Source organism: Rhinoraja longicauda, chromosome 8 (genome assembly GCF_053455715.1).
Source record: "Rhinoraja longicauda isolate Sanriku21f chromosome 8, sRhiLon1.1, whole genome shotgun sequence".
Lineage (NCBI taxonomy): Eukaryota > Metazoa > Chordata > Chondrichthyes > Rajiformes > Arhynchobatidae > Rhinoraja > Rhinoraja longicauda.
In genome coordinates this window covers 69,019,284-69,035,153 of record NC_135960.1, presented here as the reverse complement: position 1 = coordinate 69,035,153, position 15,870 = coordinate 69,019,284, and the positions used below count along the sequence as shown (strand labels likewise).

General features: G+C 47.7%; 1 protein-coding gene across 1 annotated transcript in view; it reads right to left on the bottom strand.

Annotated features, from left to right (window-relative positions):
• Positions 1-1,448: 1,448 nt before the first annotated feature.
• The window catches only part of LOC144596067 (bile salt export pump-like), a 40,047-nt gene continuing 25,625 nt past the window's right edge, over positions 1,449-15,870 (bottom strand). The window contains exons 15-19 of the mRNA XM_078404184.1: positions 9,195-9,320; positions 6,033-6,236; positions 5,242-5,412; positions 2,401-2,602; positions 1,449-1,528 (exon numbers count right to left, since the gene is read on the bottom strand). Of these exons, the coding sequence (XP_078260310.1) occupies positions 1,449-1,528; positions 2,401-2,602; positions 5,242-5,412; positions 6,033-6,236; positions 9,195-9,320 (783 nt within the window). The remainder of the gene's footprint in view (positions 1,529-2,400; positions 2,603-5,241; positions 5,413-6,032; positions 6,237-9,194; positions 9,321-15,870) is intronic.

The window sequence follows — 15,870 nt, the reverse complement described above, 5'->3', positions numbered from 1 at the left end:
TGCCGACCATCGACCACCCATACATCCCTCGTCTATGTTATCCCACTTTCTCATCCACTTCCTACGCACGAGGGGCAATTTACAGAGGGCCAATTAGCCTCCAAACACGCACATCTATATCGGCGAAACCAAGCGCAGGCTCGGCGATCGCTTCGCTGAACACCTGCGCTCGGTCCGCATTAACGCAACTGATCTCCCGGTGGCCCAGCACTTTAACTTCCCCTCCCATTCGCAGTCTGACCTCTCTGTCATGGGCCTCCTCCAGTGCCATAGTGAGGCCCGCCGGAAATTGGAGGAGCAGCACCTCATATTTCGCCTGGGCAGTTTGCGGCCCGGTGGTATGAACGTCGACTTCTCCAACTTCAGATAGCTCCTCTGTCCCTCCCTTCCCCTCCTCCTTCCCAGATCTCCCTCTATCTTCCTGTCTCCACCTATATCCTTCCTTTGTCCCACCCCCGACATCAGTCTGAAGAAGGGTCTCGACCCGAAACGTCACCCATTCCTTCTCTCCCGAGATGCTGCCTGACCTGCTGAGTTACTCCAGCATTTTGTGAATAAAACGCACATCTTTGTGCTGTGGGAGGAAACCGGAGCACCCGGAGAAAACCCACGCAGTCACAGGGAGAACGTGCAAACTCCACGCAGACAGCACCCGTGGTCAGGATTGAACCCGGGTCTCTGGCAGTAATGGGCAGCAGCACTACCCGCTGCACCACCGTGCTGCTCTGTAGAGAAGAAAGAATTGGGTACCAATGATCACAAGGATCAAAGGAAAATGTGTATTTGGGTAAAATCAGTGTTTTTTGGACCAACTCAAAAATGAAGCCCTTCTGATCATTCTCAATCAGTACCCCGTTCCTGCCTTCTCCCCATACCCCCTGACTCCGCTATCCTTAAGAGCTCTATCTAGCTTTCTCTTGAATGCATTCAGAGAATTGGCCTCCACTGCCTTCTGAGGCAGCGAATTCCACAGCTTCACAACTCTCTGACTGAGAAAGTTTTTCCTCATCTCAGTTCTAAATGGCCTACCCCTTATTCTTAAACTGTGGCCCCTTATTCTGGACTCCCCCAACATTGGGAACATGTTTCCTGCCTCTAACGTGTCCAACCCCTTAATAATCTTATACGTTTCGATAAGATCTCCTCTCATCCTTCTAAATTCCAGTGTATACAAGCCTAGTCGCTCGGGTCTTTCAACATATGACAGTCCCGCCATTCCGGGAATTAACCTACGCTGCACGCCCTCAATAGCAAGAATATCCTTCCTCACAGAATGCTGGAGTAACTCAGCGGGGACAGGCAGCATCTCTGGAGAGAAGGAACCGGTGACGTTTCGGTTCGAGGACCCTTCTTCAGAACTGTAGACGCTGGTTTTCATCACCAATAACCGTGGTTGTTAATGATACACTGAACTAAGCTGGAGGTGTGAGTGGGTGAACGTTTGCTTCCTACCGCACACTGGCACGGCTGCTCCCACGTCTGATCAGCTGCCGTCTCTCACTCGCTCCCTCCTCACTCGCACCGTTCCCTGTCGGCAAGAAATTAGGACACTGTGAGTGGGCGACGTTCATTTTGAAGGATGAGAGGGGATCTTATCGAAACGTATAAGATTATTAAAGGGTTGGACACGTTAGAGGCAGGAAACATGTTCCCAATGTTGGGGGAGTCCAGAACAAGGGGCCACAGTTTAAGAATAAAGGGGTAGGCCATTTTGAATGGAGATGAGGAAAAACTTTTTCAGTCAGAGAGTTGTAAATCTGTGGAATTTTCTGCCTCAGAAGGCAGTGGAGGTCAATTCTCTGAATGCATTTAAGAGAGAGCTGGATAGAGCTCTTAAGGATAGCGGAGTCAGGGGGTATGGGGAGAAGGCAGGAACGGGGTACTGATTGAGAATGATCAGCCATGATCACATTGAATGGCGGTGGTGGCTCGAAGGGCCGAATGACCTCCTCCTGCACCTATTGTCTATTGTCTATTGAACCTCGATATAAAATCAATCTGAGAGGCTTTGCATCGAGTAAAATGCAACTGTGCTATTAACTATGAACGGGCGCAGCGGTAGAGTTGCTGCCTCCCAGCGCCAGAGTCCCGGGTTCCATCCTGACTACGGGCGCTGCCTGTACTGAATTTGCACGTTCTCCACGTGACCATGTGGGTTTTCTCCGGGTGCTCCGGCTTCCTCCCACACTCCAAAGACGCGCGGGTTTGTAGGTTAATTGGCTTCGGTGAAATTGTAAATTGTCCCTCGTGTGTGTGTGTGTGTGTGTAGGATAGAGCTAGTATATTGGGTCGGCGTGCCGAAGGGCCTGTTTCCGCGCCGTATCTCGCTACCACTAAACGAAACGGAACCATTTTTCTAAACGTTAGCTATTTCACACAATGATTGGCGAACTGGCTTACCTTGCCTGGCCTTCTGGTGGAGAGCCTGGTCTCCCAGGGTTTGCAGTGTGACTAACGTGAAGTAAACCCCTTTCCTCTCCAGCAACTCTGCATGCCGCCCCCTCTCCACCGCTCTCCCGTGTTCAAAGCCAATGATCACATCAACGTTCTTTATAGTTGACAGTCGGTGTGCGATGGAGATGGTCGTTCGACCAAACCGAACCTATGCACAAAACCAATACTTTGTTTCGCAATACTTGTTGGAAACATAGAAAATAGGTGCAGGAGTAGGCCATTCGGCCCTTCGAGCCTGCACCGCCATTCAATATGATCATGGCTGATCATCCAACTCAGTATCCCGTACCTGCCTTCTCTCCATACCCCCTGATCCCTTTAGCCACAAGGGTCACATCTAACTCCCTCTTAAATATAGCCAATGAACTGGCCTCAACTACCCTCTGTGGCAGAGAATTCCACAGATTCACCACTCTCTGTGTGAAAAAAAACGTTCTCATCTCGGTCCTAAGAGACTTCCCCCTTATCCTTAAACTGTGACCCCTTGTCCTGGACTTCCCCAACATTGGGAACAATCTTCCTGCATCTAGCCTGTCCAACCCCTTAAGAATTTTGTAAGTTTCTATAAGATCCTCCCTCAATCTTCTAAATTCCAGCGAGTACAAGCCAAGTCTATCCAGTCTTTCTTTGTATGAAAGTCCTGCCATCCCAGGAATCAATCTGGTGAACCTTCTCTGTACTCCCTCTATGGCAAGAATATCTTACATCAATTATCTACTTCATTTCATCAGTTCGGGCCAAGATAGCTTGGGTTTAGTTTTACGTTTAATGTTATCACTTGTGCCGAGGTACAGCTACAAGCTTTGTTTTTGCGTGCTCTCCAAACAGATCAGATATACAGATCAAATATACGATCAGGCCAAACTCAACTACAATAGGTGGAGCAAAGGGGAGGATTTGGAGCATTGTGAGCAGGTTTTGGGCCCCATATCTGAGGAAGGATGTGCTGGCATTGGAGAGGGTCCAGAGGAGGTTTACGAGAATGATCCCAGGAATAATAATAATAATAATAATGCATTTTATTTATATAGCGCTTTTCATATACTCAAAGACGCTTTACAGAGATTTTGAGAACATAGGGAAATGAATAAATAGATAAATAAGTAAATAAATAAATGAACAGAGAAAGGAGACAGAAGGTGAGGTGACCTTCAGTGGTTGAAGGCAGTACTGAACAGGTGAGACTTCAGCGATGTTTTGAATGTGGTGAATGTGGAGGAGTCTCTAACGGTTTGGGGTAGTGAGTTCCATAGGGTGGGAGCAGCGATGGAGAAAGCCCTGTCCCCCCAGGATCTGAGTTTGGTCCGGATGTGGGGGGATAGGAGATTGGCAGCGGCAGAGCGGAGGGTGCAGGTGGGAGTGTGCCTGTGGAGGAGGTCGGTCAGGTAGGATGGGGCCAGGTTATGGAATGAATGGGTTAAGATATGATGAGCATTTGACGGCACTGGGCCTGTACTCGCTGGAGTTTAGGATGAGGGGAGACCTCATTGAAACTTACCAAATGGTGAAAATCCCGGATAGAGCGGATGTGGAGGTGATGTTTCCACTAGTGGGAGAGTCTCGGACCAGAGGCCATAGCCTTAGAATAAAAGGACGTACCCTTAGGAAGGAGATGAGGAGGAATTTCTTTAGTCAGAGGGTGGTGAACCTGTGGAATTCTTTGCCACAGACGGCTGTGGAGGCCAGGTCAGTGGGTATTTTTAAGGTGGAAATTGTCAGATTCTTGATTAGTGCGGGTGTCAGAGGTTATGGGGAGAAGGCAGGAGAATGGGGTTAGGAGGGAGAGATAGATCAGCCGTGACTGAATGGCGGAGGAGACTTAATGGGCCGAATGGCCTAATTATGCCCCTAAAACTTATGAACTTAAGAACTTAATTTAATCAGTTAGGACAAAAATAGCTTGGGTTTAGGTTTATGTTTAATATTGTCACATGTACTGAGGTACAGCAAAAAGCTTCGTTTTGCATGCCATCCAAATCGATCAGATAATACCATACATCCATATAATCAAGACTCTCAATATAATCAATACAATCAGTGGCGTAGCGGTAAAGTTGTGCCTTACAGCGCCAGAGACCCAGATTTGATTCTGACTTTGGGTGCTGTCTATACGGAGTTTGCACGTGTGACCGCGTGTGTTTTCTCTGGGTGCTTCAAGATCTTCGGTTTCCTCCCACACACCAAAGACGTACAGATTTGTAGATTAATTGACTTGGTACAAATGTAAAATTGTCCCTAGTGTGTGTAGCACAATGTTAGTGTGCGGGGATCGCTGATCGGTGCGGACTCGGTGGGCCGAAGGGCCTGTTTCTGCGCTGTATCTCTTAACTAGACTAAGCTAAACTAAACGGGACTAGCTTAGATGGGGCATCTTGGTCAGCGTGGACAAGTTGGGCTGAAGGGCCTGATGCTTTGCTGTCTGACTCGATGACTCTAAAGACCAAACTCACCAAAGAGCAGAGCCCAGGGAGTTGTAAAGCTGAAGGAAAATTGCCCCTAGTGTGCGCAGGGTAGTGCTAGTGCATGGGATGATTGCTGGACAGCGTAGACCCGGTGGGCCATAGGGCGTGTTCCCACGCGGTATCTCCAAAGTCTAAACTGAAGGAAACATCAAAGGCTGCCATGTCTTTGACAGTTCGGTCATAAGTGATAGGAGCAGAACTTGGCCATTCGGCCCACCAGGCCCACTCTGCCATTCAATCATGGCTGATCTATCTCTCCCTGCTACCTTCATTGTCCCCCTTCACCCCTGATGTCTGATGAAGGGACGTCTCCAATGAAACCAACCTTGTCGAGGGACCCTTGTACGATGGCCTCACTCTCGTTGTCCAGGGCTGACGTCGCCATGTCCAGCAGCAGGATTTTGGGATTCCTCACCAGAGCCCGTGCGATGGCGATACGTTGCTTTTGCCCTCCGCTCATCTGTCCTCCACCCTCGCCCACAAGGGTGTTGAATTTCTGAAAGAGTCACCGATCAATCAGCAGTGCATTACTTGTCGACAAAAGACAAATGAGGGCAACGGTGGGCAACGGAGGGCACCTGCTCAATGGTGGCGCAGTGGCAGAGTTGCTGCCTCACAGCGCCAGAGACACGGATTCAATCCTGACTACGGGCGCTGTCTGTACGGAGTTTGTACGTTCTCCCCGTGACCTGCGTAGGTTTTCGCCGAGATCATCATTTTCCTCCCACACTCCAAAGACGTGCAGGTCTGTAGGTTAATTGACTGGGTAAATGTAAAAATTGTCCCTAGTGGGTGTAGGATAGTGTTAGTGTGCGGGGATCGCTTGTCGGCGCGGACTCGGTGGGCCGAAGGGCCTGTTTCCGCGCTGTATCTCTAAATCTAAATCTAAATCTAAATCACTCTATCCAGGCCTTTCACTATTTGGTACGTTTCAATGAGATCCCCCCTCATCCTTCTAAACACCAGCGAGTGCAGGCCCAGTGCCGACCAACGCTCATCATAGGTTAACCCAATCGTTCCTGGACTCTCCCGCTGGTGGAACTATCTGTTGTACCGGAGCTTCGTGCTGTGCGGCCATTGCCCGTTGCCGCTACACAACCGAACGACCATTGGCACCTGGGGCAGGTCCATGATGAAGTCATAGGCGTTGGCCTCCTTGGACGCCTGGACGATGTCGTTCTTCGTCAGTCCCTCCCGGCCGTACCGGATGTTCTCCTCAATGGTGGTGGAAAACAGGACGGGCTCCTGCTCAACAACGCCAATCAGCGAACGAAGCCACTGGATGTTCAACGAGCGAATGTCATGGCCATCGAGGGTCACCTGTACACACAGGGGGCAACGTCACAGCATCAGTCTCCTGTACACACAGGGCAACGTTACAGCATCAGTCTCCTGTACACACAGGGGAATGTTACAACAAGCACTGAAACAGAAACTAAACCTTTTTTTTGTGTAAAAACGGCAACTTTTTTACGCAAAGGATGGTGGGAGAATGGAACGAGCTGCCAGAGGAGATAGTCGAGGCAGGGAAGAAAATAACTGCAGATGCTGGTACAAATCGAAGGTATTTATTCACAAAATGCCGGAGTAACTCAGCAGGTCAGGCAGCATCTCAGGAGAGAAGGAATGGGTGACGGTTCAGGTCGGGACCCTTCTTCAGACTGAATCTGAGATGTTGCCTGACCTGCTGAGTTTCTCCAGCATTTTGTGAATAAATGCCAGAGGAGGTAGTCGAGGCAGGGACTATCACAACATTTAAGAACAATTTGGATGCACATTGATAGAAGATGTTTAGTGGGATATGGGCACATGGGACGAGTGTAGATGAGACATGTTGGTCTGTGTGGGCAAGTTGGGTCAAAGGACCTGTTTCCACGCTGTATGACTCTAAGCACGGAAGGTCGGCACAGAGTGCTGGAGTAACTCAGCGGGTCAGGCAGCATCTGTGGAGAACATGGATAGGTGACGTTTCACAGAGTGCTGGAGTAACTCAGCGGGTCAGGCAGCATCTCTGGGGAACATGGATAATTCGGGACAGGACCCTCTTTCTATCTGTGATATGAACCAGCATCAGCAGTTCCCTTTCATTATATTTATTAAACAAAACACAGAATGCTGGAAGAACTCAGCGGGTCAAGCAGCATCTGTGGAAGCAGAAGGATTACACACTTTTCGATTTTCTACGATTTTTCTTGATTCCAACATGTGAAATCACTTTTATACCATAAATCACAAACATTTTATATTCAAAACTGCTAACTTATTGCAGTAGAGATATTATTTCAAAAAATTGAAATTATTTTCAGAAATGTTGACCATATTGAATATGGGATACATATATTGAATCACAAGCATGTCTAACATATTAGACATTCAATGGTAGATGCACAATTAATGTATATTGTTACCAAAATAAGATGAAACTTCCTTCCTCTCCTCAAATCAGTTGACTATCTAAGCATGGCCTCTTCCAAGGTGTAACCAGAAGGATTTCAAAGCCAAACAGTTTTCTTTAAAGTGTAGTTATTACTATTAATAAGATGAGCGCTTTAAGCAAGTTGTGTCCAGGGGGATCTTCACAGCTCTGAGGAGCAACACAGCACAGTAGCAGTTTGAAGAAGGGTCTCGTCCCGAAACGTCACCCATTCCTTCTCTCCACAGATGCTGCCTGTCCCGCTGAGTTACTCCGACATTTTGTGTCTAAGGTTTAAACCAACACCTGCAGTTTCTACCTGCACAGACGAGTATCAGTCTGAAGAAGGGTCCCGACACGAAACGTCACCTATCCATGTCCTCCAGAGATGCTGCCTGACCCGCTGAGTTACTCCAGCACTCTGTGAAACGTCACCTATCCATGTTCTCCAGAGATGCTGCCTGACCCGCTGAGTTACTCCAGCACTCTGTGAAACGTCACCTGTCCATGTTCTCCAGAGATGCTGCCTGGCCCGCTGAGTTACTCCAGCACTCTGTGTCCTTTTGTATAAACCAGCATCTGCAGTTCCTTGTTTGTACTGCCACGTATTTTTGAGCTGTTATTCCATGAGGAGCGCCAGACAATGTCCGATTTTGTTATGGGAATGGTGAAAGGATTTAAATGAGCAGGTTAGAGAGTCATCGGGTCATACAGCATGGAAACAGGCCCTACATCCCAGCTCGCCCATGTGGGAAAAAGGTACAGGAGCCTGAAAACCGTGACCTCCAGGTTCAAGACTGCTTCTTCCCAACAAGAATAGGGCGGTCACGGTGGCGCAGCGGTAGAGTTGCTGCCTTACAGCGAATGCAGTGCCGGATTCGATCCCGACTACGGGTGCTGTCTGTATGGAGTTTGTACGTTCTCCCCGTGACCTGCGTGGGTTTTCTCCGAGATCTTCGGTTTCCTCACACACTCCAGAGACGTGCAGGTTTGTAGGTTAATTGGCTTGGTAAAATGTAAAAATTGTCCCTAGTGGGTGTAGGATAGTGTTAGTGTGCAGGGATCGCTGGGCGGCGCGGACCAGGTGGGCAAAAAGGGCCTGTTCTAAACAACCATCAGGCTTTTGAAAGCTGCACAACACTCACCTCAGCAACTGTGATCTGCTATTGTGTTTGGTTGCACTACAGACCAGTTTTGCAACTATTACCTGGCATTACAGTTATTAATTTATTGTATTATTGATTACTGCATGTGTATCTGTGTGTTACTGCGTTTAAGGGTTGGTAAAACAGCAGCAAGTAAGAATGTCATTGCCCCATTACTGCCATATATGACGATTAAACATAAGCATAAATAAACATAATTTTTTATTTTCTAAAAAGCAAGCGTGAAAAAATAAGTGACCATCTGCAGCGAAAACAATTAAAAGAGTAAGTATGCCTTTTTGAGGAGAAACTGAAGTTCACCTTTTCAACAGAAGCTAAACAATCATTGGCATTTATTTGTATACTAGACCAAGTGGACCCGTTGGGCCCAAACCTCTCCTGCATTGGTACAGCACCCTGTCCTCCCCTCCCCTCCCCTCTCCTCAACCTCCCCTCTCCCTTCTCCCCCCTTCCCCCCTCCCTCCCTCCCTCCTCCCCTCCCCCTCCCCTCCTTTTAAACTTTAAAATGTGAATAACCTTAAAAATGTAACACCGGTTTCAATAAAACTACTTGCATTATCACTAAAGTGACGATGGTGAGTAAGGTGGGCCTAAAATTGTCGCGCTATCGTGTACCGTTTTGGCTGAAGTTCAGTCACAAACAAGATAACACACGAGAGTTTTCGTATATGTATATTTGAACGCCACCTGCAGACATACCATCCCCTGTTTAGGGTCGTAGAATCGTTGTATCAGCTCCACCGCTGTGCTTTTACCAGACCCACTAGGGCCGACAAATGCTGTCGTTTCACCCGCTTTAATAACCATACTCAGTCGGTCAAGTGTCTGGGGAGAAAGAACACGAAGCTGTAAGGGCGAAACTGGGTTTTTTATATCAAAAAAATAAATTTAATTATTAAAAATAATATTTACAATACCTTAAAACAAAACACAACCCACCACGATAATACAAATATACTAAATAAACCACCATACAACTATCTTACGCTCCTTGTCAAGGATGCATTCCACCCCCCGCGGTGCCCAGCGGTCCCGGAAACCCCCCAGGATGCCCTTGGACAGCACGTGTTCCCTCTCCAACACCACCCGGGCACGGACGGACGTAACCCCGGAAAAGGGGCAGGCGGCCGGCTCGGGCAGAGCCCTCTTCCGCCTGGCACCGTGACTCGCGGATGGCCAGCTTGGCCAGGCCCAGGTGCAACCCAACCAGGACATCTTCAGCCCTGCCCTCTCCCCTACACACAGGGTGTCCAAAGAAAAGGGTGGTGGGTGTGAAGTGCAGCCAGAAGGCAAGGAGCAGCCCCTTTAGATATTGGAACAGGGGCTGCAACCCCACACACTCCATGTACACGTGGTACACAGACTCACACACTCCATGTACACGTGGTACACAGACTCACACACTCCATGTACACGTGGTACACAGACTCACACACTCCATGTACACGTGGTACACAGACTCACACACTCCATGTACACAGACTCACACACTCCATGTACACAGACTCACACACTCCATGTACACAGACTCACACACTCCATGTACACGTGGTACACAGACTCACACACTCCATGTACACAGACTCACACACTCCATGTACACGTGGTACACAGACTCTTCCAGCCCGCAACAGTGGCAGGCAGCATAAAGGCGACACAATGGCGCAGCGGTAGAGTTGCTGTCTTACAGCGCACGTACCCAGTTTCGATCCTGACTATGGCTGCTGTCTGAATGGAGTTTGTAGCTTCTCCCTGTGACCACGTGGGTTTTCCCCGGGTGCTCCAGTCTCCGCCCACACTTCAAAGACGTGTGGGTTTGTAGGTTAATTGGCTTCGGTAAATTGTACATTTAGTGTGTGGGGTAGTGCTCCTGTGCGTGATGATCGCTGGTCGGCGCGGGCCTGGTGGGCCGAAGGGCCTGGTGGGCCGAAGGGCCTGGTGGGCCGAAGGGCCTGCTTCCGCGCTGTATCTCTAAAGTCTAATCTGGATCATGCTCTTTTAAAGGCAACTTAAAATACATTTGTGTGGCCCTTACGACTCTGCAGCACTTTATAGACACATTATCCCGCCAAATGCTATTTCGTCTGCTGGTGAATTGAATAATTTTCCACCAAGACTATTCAGAGAATACTTCTAAAAGTCTTCCTGTTTTCTTTCCTATTGAACATGTCCTTGACTCTGCGCTTGCAATAACATGTGTGAACCATTTATCCTCTCCCAGTCGGTAGCAATATTCTCAAAGTCAGAGGTCCATTGTAGAACCTGGTATATCTCCACAACTGTGCACTTTTCTACAACATTGTGCTTATCCTAATACAGCACGGAATCAGGCCCATCTTGTACAAACTCCTCTAAAACCCTTGCCATCCACACACCTGCCCAAATGCCTTTTAAAAGTCATTGCATCCACTTCTACAGCTTCCTCTGGCAAGCTCATTCCAGATGTGGACTACCCACGAAGTGAAAGCAGTGCTGGTTCGAAGGGCCGAATGGCCTACTCCTCCACCTATTGTCTATTCTCTATTGTCTTTTGAAAAGGTTGCCCCTGAGGTCCCTGTTAAATCAGACAGTACCCTGGCTTTCGGAAGGACCGCTCACAAGCCTGAATACAGAGGGGAAGAAGCTGTTCCTGAGTCTGGTGTAAGAACAATCTCGGGGGAGTAGGTTTCCAGCCGTTCCTGGTGTGCTAAAGGAACAGTGGACAGCTTTTACCATTGAAGGGAGCACCAAATATAGTCCCTGCATTAGCTGCAGTCTTCATTAGACCACTGGGGGGCAGCAGAGACTTCTTCTGAAAGGAACCGGTGCCAAAACATATTGAAAGCAGATCGGCACAGAGTGCTGGAGTAACTCAGCGGGTCAGGCAGCATCTGTGGAGAACATGGATAGGTGACGTTTCACAGAGTGCTGGAGTAACTCAGCGGGTCAGGCAGCATCTGTGGAGAACATGGATAGGTGACGTTTCACAGAGTGCTGGAGTAACTCAGCGGGTCAGGCAGCATCTCTGAAGAACATGGAGAGATTACATTTCTGGTTGGGACCCTTCTTCCGACCCGAAATGTAATCTGTCCATGTTCTCCAGAGACATTGGGAACATGTTTCCTGCCTCTAACGTGTCCAACCCCTTAATAATCTTATATGTTTCGATAAGATCCCCTCTCATCCTTCTAAAGTCCAGTGTACACAAGCCTAGTCATTCCAGTCCAGGCATGGACCAGGCATGATCATATTGAATGGCCTAATCCTGCTCCTATTTTCAATGTCCATGAGAAATGCTATACTTTCTTAAGGGTACAAGGAATTCCTTGGGTGAGGGGTGGACTTATAGAGGTGTATAAAATCATGTGGGGAATAGACAGGGTGAATGCAAAGAGTCTTTCACCCAGAGTAGGGGAATCAAAAAGCACAGCATATAAGTTGAAGGTGAGAGCAGAATGATCGGGCGGCACGGTAGCGCAGCGGTAGAGTTGCTGCTTTACAGCGAATGCAGCGCCGGAGACTCAGGTTCGATCCTGACTACGGGTGCTGCACTGTAAGGAGTTTGTACGTTCTCCCCGTGACCTGCGTGGGTTTTCTCCGAGATCTTCGGTTTCCTCCCACACTCCAAAGACGTACAGGTATGTAGGTTAATTGGCTGGGTAAATGTAAAAATTGTCCCTAGTGGGTGTAGGATAGTGTTAATGTGCGGGGATCGCTGGGCGGCACGGACTTGGAGGGCCGAAAAGGCCTGTTTCCGGCTGTATATATATGATATGATATGATATGATATGATATGATATGATATGATTTTACAGGATGAGGACAGAAAGACTGGAGCGACTAGGCTTGTATACACTGGAATTTAGAAGGATGAGAGGGGATCTTATCGAAACATATAAGATTATTAAGGGGTTGGACACGTTAGAGGCAGGAAACATGTTCCCAATGTTGGGGGAGTCCAGAATCAGGCGCCACAGTTTAAGAATAAGCGGTAGGCCATTTAGAACGGAGATGAGGAAAAACTTTTTCAGTCAGAGTTGTGAATCTGTGGAATTCTCTGCCTCAGAAGGCAGTGGAGGCCAATTCTCTGAATGCATTCAAGAGAGAGCTAGATAGAGCTCTTAAGGATAGCGGAGTCAGGGGGTATGGGGAGAAGGCAGGAACGGGGTACTGATTGAGAATGATCAGCCATGATCACATTGAATGGTGGTGCTGGCTCGAAGGGCCGAATGGCCTCCTCCTGCACCTATTGTCTATAGGTCACAGAGACATATAGCATGGAAACAGGCCCTTCGGTCCATCTTGTCCATGCTGACCAAGGGAGCCTACTGGACTAGTCCCATTTGCCCAGGTAACATCGTGGTGAATTTCTTCTGCACCATTTCTGGTTTAAATCGAAGGTAGACACAAAATGCTGGAGTAACTCAGCGGGTCAGGCAGCATCTCTGGAGAGATGGATTGGGTGACGTTTTGGGTCGAGACCCTTCTTCAGACTGACCTGACATCAGACATTAGTCTGAAGAAAGGTCTCGACCCGAAACGTCACCCATTCCTTCACCCCCGAGATGCTGCCTGACGTGCTGAGTTACTCCAGCATTTTGTGTCTAATTTGGAGCGTCTGTTTTGAAACATCACACTTCAAAGCATCATGGGCAGATTAGAAGGAACTCGTATAATTTCTATCCCAGGTTGTGTCATTTTCTATGGAGTTTATTTTCAAGGTTGGGTAACATTCCTCAAACTGTCTTATAGTTTATAATAGTTCAGAATCTGCATGAAACGTGTCATATTAATGTCGTGTAATGTCACAATCATTCTTATATTTTTATATCTGGCCAGTGCTTATCTTGCAGAATTATAATCCTTCGACCCACCGAGACCAGGCCGACCACTAGGCCGAGACCAGGCCTGTTCACACTCGTTCTGTCTTATCCCACTTTCTCATCCACTCCCTACACACAAGGGGCAATTTACAAAGGGCCAATTAACCACAAAGCCGCACGCCTTTCATAATCTACAGCAGAGACTTGAGTTTGGAAACATTACATTGACAAATCCAGTGAGCCACTAAATACTTTTGATCAAACTGAGTCTTCTTTATAGAGCAATTTACAGAATCCAATTTGTTAAATGGGGATTTATTTGATCTCTTGTATTAATTTGATTGTCTAAAGACAGTGGTTAACGTGTGATGAGCGGTTGTCGGCACTGGGCCTGTACTCGCTGGAGTTTAGAAGTATGAGGGGAGACCTCATTGAAACGTACAGAATAAATAGTGAAAGGCCTGGATAGAGTGGATGTGGAGAGGATGTTTCCACTAGTGGGAGAGTCTACAACAAGGGCGTACCTTTAGGAAGGAGATGAGGAGGAATTTTCTTTTGTCGGAGGGTTGTGAATCTGTGGAATTCATTGCCATTGAAGGCCGTGGAGGCCAAGTCAGTGGGTATTTTTAAGGTGGAAACCGACAGGTACTTGATTAGTCGGGGGTCAAAGGTCATGGGGGGGAGACGGTAGGACAATGGGCTTGAGAAGGAAAGGTAGACCAGCCATGATCAAATGGCGCAGTAGACGCGATGGGCTGAATGGCCTCAATTTGCTCCTATGGTTTATGAAAGTGAAGAGGAATCATGTTGGATTCTCATTTCTGTTTGTCTCGAGATTTGATTTGTGTTTGTAGTCTCTCCTTAGTAATTATATTGATCCAGTCAGAGTAGATGGAGGAAAAAAAACTGCTGATGCTGGTTTAAATCGAAGGTAGACACAAAATGCTGGAGTAACTCAGCGGGTTAGGCAGCATCTCTGGAGAGATGGATTGGGTGACGTTTCGGGTCAAGACCCTTCTTCAGACTGACCTGACATCAGACATCAGTCTGAAGAAGGGTCTCGACCCGAAACGTCACCCATTCCTTCTCCCCCGAGATGCTGCCTGACCCGCTGAGTTACTCCAGCATTTTGTGTCTATCTTGGAGTAGTTGGAGGGTCTGTTTTGAAACATCACACTTCAAAGCATCATGGGCAGATTAGAAGGAACTCGTATAATTTCTATACCAGGTTGTGTCATTTTTTATGGAGTTTATTTTCAAGGTTGGGTAACATACCAACATTCCTCAAACAGTCTCATGGATTATAATAGTGCAGAATCTGCATGAAACATGTCTTATTAATGTTGTGTAATCATTTTTATATCTGGCCAGAGCTTATCTTGCAGAATTATAATCCTTCGGCCCACCGAGACCAGGCCGACCACTAGGCCGAGACCAGGCCTGTTCACACTAGTTCTGTCTTATTCCACTTTCTCATCCACTCCCTACACACAAGGGGCAATTTACAGGTTGCCAATTAACCACAAAGCCACACGCCTTTCATAATCTACAGCAGAGACTTGAGTTTGGAAACATTACATCGACAAATCCAGTGAGCCACTAAACACTTGATCAAACTGAGTCTTCTTTACAGAGCAATTTATAGAATCCAATTAACCTATACAGCAGTCCTACGTAATCCCACTTTCACATCCACTCCCTGCAAGCCGGGGGCAATTTACAGAGGGCCAATTAACCCACAAACCTGCACGTCTTGGGGATGTGGGAGGAAACCAGAGCACCGAGAGACGCTCACACAGTCACAGGGAGAATGTGCAAACTCCACACAGGCAGCACCCGAGGCCAGGATCGAACCTGGGTGTCCGGCACCGTGAAGCAGCAGCTGTACCAGTTATTTTAAAATAAAGAGCAGTGTTTTCTGATGAGCGTCAGTGTGTCTTTACGTGTAGGAAGGAACTGCAGATGCTGGCTTGAACCAAAGATAGACACAAAATGCTGGAGTAACTCAGCGGGACAGGCAGCATCTTTGGAGAGAAGGAATGGGTGACATTTCGGGTCGAGACCCTTCTTCCGACTGAGAGTCAGGGGAGAGAGAGAAACACACAGATAAGGAAGTGTAAGGTGTGAAAATGGGACAAAGGGGATGCAGATCAAGAAAAATGCAGAATAGATCCTTGTTAGCTAGGAGAAGGCGACAACAAAGCAAACAGAGATCAAATAGAATCAAGTAGTATTAGAAAATAACTGCTGATGCTGGTACAAATCGAAGGTATTTATTCACGAAATGCTGGAGTAACTCAGCAGGTCAGGCAGCATCTCAGGAGAGAAGGAATGGGCGACGTTTCGGGTCGAGACCCTTCTTCAGACATTCAAATATATTCAAATATAATCAAATATAATCAAGGACAATCAGGCTGGTGGGAGAACTGGGAAGGGGGAGGGGATGGAGAGAGAGGGATGTTGTACTTTGTGGTCCGGTATCTGTTGTACCTTTGTTGTGACTCTGAATGGACCACAAGTACACGTGTTTAAAAGGTTATAATGCTGGAGCTTAAATCCAGGCTGATTATTCC